The sequence below is a fragment of the Numida meleagris genome, chromosome 9 (assembly GCF_002078875.1).
Source record: "Numida meleagris isolate 19003 breed g44 Domestic line chromosome 9, NumMel1.0, whole genome shotgun sequence".
Taxonomy (NCBI): Eukaryota; Metazoa; Chordata; class Aves; order Galliformes; family Numididae; genus Numida; species Numida meleagris.
Window position 1 is genome coordinate 19,079,802 of NC_034417.1, and position 8,429 is coordinate 19,088,230.

Genomic DNA, 8,429 nt, shown 5'->3' on the forward strand with positions numbered 1-8,429 from the left:
GGGCCGGCAATGTAAGGAAGGCTGCTGGGTTACAGTGCTGGCAGGCAGCAGCTGCTGTGCAGGAGAGGGGTGAGTAGGAGATGTCTGCATCCCCACCCTTGCAGGGCACAACGCTGTCACCTCAGGGAGAGTGACTCTGTGTGCCCAGGGCACTGCGGGGTGGGAGCATCGTCCAGCTGAGCTGTCCCAAAAGGTGACATGGGGACGGGGAGAAAAGAGGCAGAAGTGCAGGAAATGGTTCAAAGTGCACGCTGAGTGCCAGCAGCGCTTTGGGAACAGTGGCACCAGGCAGTGGGGTCAGCGGCAGCATCCCCTGGGAGCCCCACAGCTGGATGCAGGTGTGAGTACCCACAGCTGGATGCAGGTGTGAGCACCCACAGCTGGATGCAGGTGTGAGCACCCACAGCTGGATGCAGGTGTGAGCACCCACAGCTGGATGCAGGTGTGCACACCCAGCCCAGCCACCTGTGCATCCTCCCTGTGCTCCCAAAGCAAACCCAGACATGTTGTTTGGGGCGGAGGGATGGCTCACCCGGCTCTGGGAAGCACTCTCACTCTGCCCATGCTGGCTGGGCTGGATGGGTTGAGATGAGCATTAATTCTTGCCGTGCTGCGTGAATGGTGCATTAGGTCTGGATGCAGCGCTGAGGGTAATGGCTGTGGGTATGTCCGCATGCCATTCCTTTGGCTCTTTACAGTAATGGCCACACAGTGCTCTCCAGTGACTCCCAGTCCTCTCTCTGCCGCTCTATAAGAACGCTGCGAGCTCCGCAGAGCTGCGTGGGAAGCAGGGAATGCACGGGGTCCCGGCGGAGCCCTGAGGGAGCGATGCGGGGACACCTCCGGGCAGCGGCACCTCCCTCCCTACACGGCGCTTTGCACTTTTCCAGTCTCCTTGGAGACAGTTGAGCAACTTTCTGCTCTTTTCCGGTGCTCGAGCGGCGGGGCCGGGAGCTGCGCGCAGGGAGAAGCCCGGCAGCTCGCATTTTTCCTGCTTCCTCCCAGCCTGGCTGAAGCCGATCGGAGCGCGATCCGACAGAGTTTGGCCGCGGCGATTTCCGGTGGTGTTTTGTTGTGGGTTCTATTTTTTTTTTCTTTTTTCTTTTTTTTTTCCCATTCCCCTCGCACTCGGCCAGCTCTCCTTGGCTCCAACCCAACCGCGCGCGCTGACCTCCCCGCGTCCTTCCCGCGCCCAGCGGGAACCGTCCCCAGGCGGCCCCATCCCGTCCCACCGACCCCTCCCTCGCAGCTCCATCGCTGGGCCATGCGGGCTCTGTTTGTACACAGATGAGCAACAGCTCGGCGCCAGCGCGGCATCGCCCAGCCCCGTGCCCGGCCGCTGTGTAAGTACGGCACGCTCGCTTCGCCCCGCTCTGCCGCTGCGCTTTGTGCTGCTGTCCCGAAGGCTGCTGTGCTGCTGTGCTGCTGCGCTGCTGCTTCCTGACTGTGTGAGGCTGGGGAATGTGGGGGTTTATGTGTGGGGCAGATGGAACTCTTCTCTTGGTGGAGAAGGGGTCTGAGTACCCAGCTCGGCTTGGGTACCGCCGAGCCGCTGGTGCACAACCCATGTGTTGCATGCAGCCACAGCCCCTGCACAACCCCAGCTCTACGGCTCAGCCGGTCCTGCTCCTGCGCTGCTCTAAGGAAGCCATAAAAGTTAACGATTAACAGCTAAAATATCTTCCCCTCCATTGACACACACGGCTCCACACGCACACTGAGCCGATGCGCCGATGGGGATGAGTTGGGGCTGCGCATGGCCGTGGGGATGGGGAGAAAGAGGAGGAGGAGGAACAGGGGGAGAAGGAGGAGGAGAAGGGTGTGTTAGCAGCACGCCTCCAGGCTTTGCAGCCTGCTGCCACAGAGGTTGCAGCTCAACATATGTCTGTCCTTCCCACCGGGGTGATGTCCCCCGTCCCTGCCCCACTGCCTGTGTCTCACCGAATATGCCCCGGGAGCAGGAAGGAGTGGGGCTGCAGGGTGTGCCTGCTGCTCCTGCGGCCTCAGCCCAGTGACTCATTTTGCTCGTAAAAACACAAACTGGTTACTGCAGCTGGGGAGCTCCCTGCTGCGAGAGGCCGGGTCCCTCTGTCTGTCCCCAGGCGCTGTCCCCAGCCGCGTCACCCACAGCTGACCCATTGAGTTTCCCCTGGGAAGCAGGAAGCTTTGCAGCCACCCACCATTTTTATCATTTTTTTCGGTTTGCTGAGGTCACTTTGTCACTCTGAGCGCCCCTGTGCCACTCGGAGAAGTTGTGCACGCAATGGGACTGTGCTACGTCTGCACTGGGCTGTTCCTTCTGGCCAGGCAAGAGGAGAAGATGCTTGGATGCATGGGCAGGCATCCCCATCCCCATTCCCATCCCCATCCCCATTTCCATCCCCATCCCCATTCCCATCCCTGTCCCCATTCCCGTCCCCATCCCCATCCCTGTTCCTGCTCCCATCCCCGCTGCCATCCCTGTTTTGCACTCCTGCAAACCCTGCTGCCCCCGTATATTTGCAGCCCAGCGCGTGCCTGGTGCCAGCTCGTCACACAGCTCACACATTCTTATCTCCAAGATAAGAAAAAGTATTTTTGTTCCATCCCATCGTTGCGCTCATTGTGTTCCTATCAGTGGGGACGGGAGCAGGCAGAGCTGTGTGCCTTTGCTGGTGGAGAATGCAAATACCGGCACACTGCTGGTGCAACAGCCAAGAGAAAGGTCCCGACTGGAGTCTAATCTTTAACTAAAGGCATTTCCAACTTCATTCCATGTCAGGTTTATTGCTCTCTCACCTTGTTAATTTTTCCCTTGTTAACCACCTCCTGGCCACTGCCCTTCCCGGGCACCCCCTGCCCCCCCGGCCCCGTCTGCAGAGAGCAGGGCACAGCCCGGGCAGGGACACACGGTGGGCAGCGCTGGGAGAAGGGAGCAAAGGGCTCTGGTGGGGCTCTGCGGCCGTTCCGTGCAGCAGCAAGGTGTGACGCATCCCCACTCGGGGAGGTTATGGGGAGGGCGAGGAGGAGGCGTGGATGCAGTGGGGCACATCGCAGGGTGCTGCCCACAGCTCTGCTGCTTTCCACCCTGGGAATTCACCTTTTGTTGCCTTTACTCCACAGCCCCGAGGTGCAGGCAGGGAGCGGAGAGACGGTGTGGTCTGGTAAGTGCTGGAGGTGCTGGGATTGCTCCCTGTTCCCCGGTGTCTGATGGGGAGTGGGTAGGTGGGGACAGCCCCACATCCCCCACTTCACCCCATCCCTGTATGAGTGGCAGTGGGGGACCCCACGAAACCCCATGCTGGCTGCAGGGGATGCCACCTTCCATCCCCAGCATCCACGCCTTCAGAACCAGTGCACTGGAGACCACGTCCCCACCAACGCTCATGTCCCCCAGGCCACCCGTCCTGAGCGCAGAGCCATCGCCACAGGGCAGCCACGTCCCCTCTGCTTTTGGTGCCGTCCCCAGGGCAGGGATGTGAGGCACCGTCCCGCAGAGCCGCGGTCCCGACAGCACAATGCTGAGCCTGAAGCTGCCCCGGCTGCTCAGCATCCACCAAGTGCCTAAGGTCAGAAAGAAGCTTCCATCCCCAACCCCTGGGGCTGGGAGGGATGCGGGACCCTCACCCTGCAGCCGGGGTGCTGACCGGCCGGACCTCCCCTTGGGGGACGCTCTGCCACCGCTCTGCACCTCGCAGGGCTACCAGGAGCAGGGCATCCTCTGCGGGTACCGCCCCCCGAGGATCTCAGCAGCTGACTGCCTCCTCAGCGCCTTCCAGATGACCAACGAAACGCTCAACATCTGGACCCACTTCCTCCCCGCATGGTGCGTCTCGCGGCCGTCACCGCGCCGCCGTGGCAGGGGATGCACCGGGCGTGACGCTCACCCTGTGCTCACAGGTACTTCGTGTGGATGCTGGTGGGGCGGCTGCGGGGGCCAGGGGGCCGGGACCCCCCTGCCTGGCCACTACTCGCCTACCTGCTCAGCTGCTGCATCTACCCGCTGGCCTCCAGCTGCGCCCACACCTTCAGCCCCATGTCGGCCCGCGCCCGGCACATCTGCTACTTCTTCGACTACGCGGCGCTCAGCATGTACAGCTTGGGTAAGGACAGGGGGTTCGCCTTGGGATGAGGAACCTGCAAGGAATTCTATGGGGATGGGTGGGTTTGGGGTGCGGCCCTGCAGCACTGTTGGCCCAAACACCGGTGAAATGGGATTTGGGGTTTGGGGAGCCCCTGCTGGGCAGAGGGCACTTCCCACCACATCTTCCCGTCCTCCTCCAGGTTCGGCCCTGGCGTATTCAGCCTACGTGTTCCCGGAAGAATGGGTCGGTAGCATCTTCCACCACTGCTACGTCCCCGTCGCGGTGTTGAACACGGTGCTGAGCACCAGCCTGGCCTGCTACTCCAGGTGCGTGCCCTCCTGAGTCATATTTCAGTGGCTCAGCTGCGTTCCAGCTGCGCGCTCGGTGCTGGGTTTTTTTATGTAGTCAATTCCCAGCTGTTCACTTGTGCCACAGGACCAGCATGGCCAGGCGGGCAGCGCACGCGGATGGGCTGCAATGAGCATGCATGGCCTTCGTGCTATGCCTGCCCCGAGAGCCGCCCTACAAGGGCTCCTTTCATGCCTGCGGGTTTGGCGTCTCCTGCACGGAGCAGACAAACCTGTCTGTGCTTCCTTGCTGCAGCAGAAGCCGTACCCGCCCGTGAATGGGGCCCTGTGCTGTTCCTGGCTGCCTGCCCCACGTTTTGGCAGTGGGAGGTTCTGTGAGGTCCGCATCCGGCCAAGGAGAGCCCCGCTGCTCCTCCGCTGCTTTATTTTGGGGGCTGGCTCTTCAGTCACTGTGTGATTGCAGCCATTCCAACGCTTCACCGGTGTTAATTTCCTGGGCAACACAATGCAGAATGCTGTTCCCCATCCAGACATAGGCTTTCTGCCTCAGATGTGGTATGATGATAACCAACAGGCTCCTACATCTATTATAAGGGTGATGCCATAAAAAAAGCAACTGGTTAAATTAATTAACTCTCAGATTTCAGTCACTCGTTCTGTGCATTCCCCTAAATGACAATTGTAGAGTCTTGGCAGGGTGTGAGACAGAGGCACATGGAGACGTTCCATGCCTCTCAGGCACAAGCTGCAATACAGCTTAATTAACAAACATCGGTGACTGCAGCCTGAGAGCTGCATTACCAGGAAGAGTTTTAGGACCCAAAGCAAGGCAGGGCCTCAAGCAAGGCAAGGTTTAAAGCAAGGCAAGGCCTAAAGCAAGGCAGGGTCCAAAGCACAGCAGGATGCAAAGCACAGCAGGACCCAAAGCAATGCAGTTGCATTCTGCTTGCAATCCTAGCTCCTAAAGACTGGATCAAAAACCAAGAGTGAAAACTCAGTTAACAACAGCAGGGGCAGCAGCTGTTTGCCAGCAAGCTCCGTTCCCAGCTGCTGATGGGCAACAGTGAATGAGCAGTAGAGAAAATCAGCAGAACAATCAGGAGGGTGTAAAAAAGAGCTGCTTCCTGGCGTGCCCTAAGCGATGGATGGAAACAGGCCAAGGGTGGCAGCTGGAGAGGTGGCCTCCCCTGGTCTGGGAGTCATAGCAGGAGGGCGAGGGCACTGTGCACCAAGCTGCAGCTCTGTAGTGGTGGCAGCAAAGCCCAGCACTGCTGCAGCCTCACCCGGTGCTGCTCTGCTGCCTGCAGGTTCCTGGAGCTGGAGCGGCCGCGGCTCAGCAAGGCATTCCGCACGCTGGCCTTCGTGTACCCGTACCTCTTCGACAGCATTCCGCTCTTCTACAGGGTACGCTCACAGCACGGGGCTGCTCAGGCTGCGAGCACTTGGGAAAACATGTCCGTTTTGAAAAAGAAAAACAAACTCCTGCAGGAAAAGAGATGGCGTTATTTTTTCCTGCACCCATCCAAGCACGGCACTCACTGAAGCTGCCAGACCTTAATCACAGACTGGCGGCTTGGGTTGGGAGGGACCTTAATGCCTTTGGGGGTGGGCGTTTTGCTGGTGTGGGGCCGGTGATGCTGGGACCCTGGGGGCCAAGGGTCTCGCTCTGTCCCACCCCCACCTCCCGCAGTTCTACCTGTGCACGGCGTGGAGCTGCGCGGATCCCACGGTCGCTGCCCACTACAGGCACACGGCCTTCGCCTTCCTCACCTGCTTCATCTTCGCCACCCACCTGCCCGAGAGGCTGGCGCCGGGACACTTCGACTACATCGGTAAGCAGCAGGAGGCTGAGCTTTGCTTCCTCGTCAGGCAGAACAAATATTTATGAACGCATCTCCAGGAGGCGACGGCTCTCGCGGTCGCGGTCGAACAAAACTTGCGTTTTCCTTGAGTACTTCTGGCTTCCTCGCAGGGCACAGCCACCAGGTGTTCCATGTCTGCGGCATCCTGGGCACGCACTTCCAGCTGGAAGCCATCCTGATGGACATGAGCGAGCGGCAGTCGCGGCTCCCGGCCACATCGCTGCTGCAAGCACTGGCGCCCATGGGCATGTGCATGGCTGTTGGGTTGGCGGTCATCGTGCGCTGCTGCGCACAGCTCCGCCGTGCGCCGGAGCCCTTGCACTGGGAGAAGCTGCACGAGCATTAGGGCCCCTGGGCCGTAGGATGTGGGTTCCTGGTTTGCTGCTGCACAGGACAGAACCTGGACAGCTGACGGATGGGGAGAACACAGCGTTTCTTCGCGTGCGCTCTATGAGAAAATGTCTCTTGGCGGATCCTCGAGAGCGAAACGTATTGCACTGGTGTTTGTACATAGGGCTTTCAGGCTGGGGATAGGTTATGAAATGCTTTCAATCAAGCTGATATTTCATCACCGGAAATATTTAAAGTAATTTTTAACGTTTTTTTCTGCAAAAGGGAGGTATGTGCCAATGCTTTCCAGAGCAAGAGGCATTCACCAGTTCTGCCTTACGGAGGGGGCACAAGTGTCCTTGCTGTCAGGGGGAACAGTTTTAAACTGAAAAAGGAGAGATGTGGTCAGACGTTAGGAGGAAATCCTTTACTCAGAGGCAGCGAGGTGCTGGCACTGCTGACCGGAGCTGTGGGTGCTCCATTGCTGGAGGTGACCAAGGCCATGGACAGGGCCCTGGGTGATCTGCTCAACCCCTCCATGGCAGAAGGTTGGAACTGGGTGTGCTTCGGGGTCCCTTGCACCCCTGCCAGTCTGTGATCCCATGATGCTGGTCAGCAGCAGAACCCCACGGCAGGATGTGGATGCAGTGCGAGCCGCCGTGCCCCAGGGCTGAGCCCAACCTTTCTGGTGCTGGAAGTAAAACTCCAAATATCTGCAGCCTGCTGCCTGATGCTCCACCCAAGTGCCTAACCGATGTGGGGCTGGGCCGGACCAGAGCCTGCCTTACATTTAGTTTTAAGGAATTATCCAGGGCACCTCGGTGCTCCATGGATCAAGCAGCCTTAGGGGATCACCTCTCCTCCAAGAACACATGGAAGAACTCTTCAGGGCTTTGAGGATGCTTGCCACTCAGCTGCCACATTGGTTTTAGCCAGCACCTCACATGTGATGCGGTGATGCCTGCTGTGGAGCACTATCTCTCGGTAATCATACGGGTGTATAACTGGTTTGTGTATAATTAATTACCTCTCGCAAGGTAGAAGAGATGCACTTTGGTGTGGCAACACAACAGCTCGTTAAGGATACGATGGGGCTACTAAGTCTTTTGATAACAAACTTGCTTTTGAAAGCTGACCAAGATATTAATATTTATAAGCACTGGAACATAATTGTTTATTCAGCAGTTTTATTCCATTAAGAGAGGAAACTAATAGAACCGCGGCACTGATGTATTCTAACCTGATTTGGATGGTTCTATTTCTATCTGTGAAAATAATCGCTGCAGAGATAATTGCGAATAATTGCAAAGCTTATTTACGTGGAGTACGTGTGCAGCCGGAAAGAAACACGCTCTGTCTGCCAGACACGATTTAAGACTCTGTCATCTTTACATCCACCGCTGTGACTTTGTTTGCTCTATGGTTTGAAGTCCCGTGGTCCTCCCAGTGTGAGCAAAATACCAGGCGTGGTTTGCTCCTGGAGCGGCACTGCCAGGCCACACGCCTTGCTCGGCTGCAGATGGGCCTCGCGAAGCGCTGTGACGGACGGTGCGGCCTTCGCATCCGGAAATAAAAGCTTTGGGACCGATTGCAATGGAGGACGTTGATTTGCCTCGAACAAATCGCTTTCTGCACTGCCTGAGAGGAGGTGGTGGGAGGGGGTCGGCCTCTGCTCGCAGGTAACAGCGGCAGGGCGAGAGTGATGGCCTCGAAGGGCGAGACTGACGGCCTCGCCTTGTGCCAGGGCAGGTTCCAGTTGGGCACTGGGAAACTTTTCCTCTCAGAAAGAGCGGCGCTGCACCCCGGGGCCCTGCGCTCACCGTCCGGCTCTGCGGGCCCGCCCCTCCACACCCCCGGCCCGGCAG

The 8,429-nt window shown here is 58.6% G+C and overlaps 1 protein-coding gene across 1 annotated transcript; it reads left to right on the forward strand.

The window, feature by feature from the left end:
• PAQR5 (progestin and adipoQ receptor family member 5) lies at window positions 1,088-8,158 on the forward strand. Its single transcript, XM_021407385.1, has 9 exons — window positions 1,088-1,343; window positions 3,103-3,143; window positions 3,377-3,548; window positions 3,678-3,805; window positions 3,880-4,082; window positions 4,264-4,390; window positions 5,680-5,776; window positions 6,063-6,204; window positions 6,345-8,158. The coding sequence occupies exons 3-9, from the start codon at window positions 3,498-3,500 to the stop codon at window positions 6,578-6,580; spliced, it is 984 nt and encodes a 327-aa protein (XP_021263060.1). The 5' UTR covers window positions 1,088-1,343; window positions 3,103-3,143; window positions 3,377-3,497; the 3' UTR covers window positions 6,581-8,158.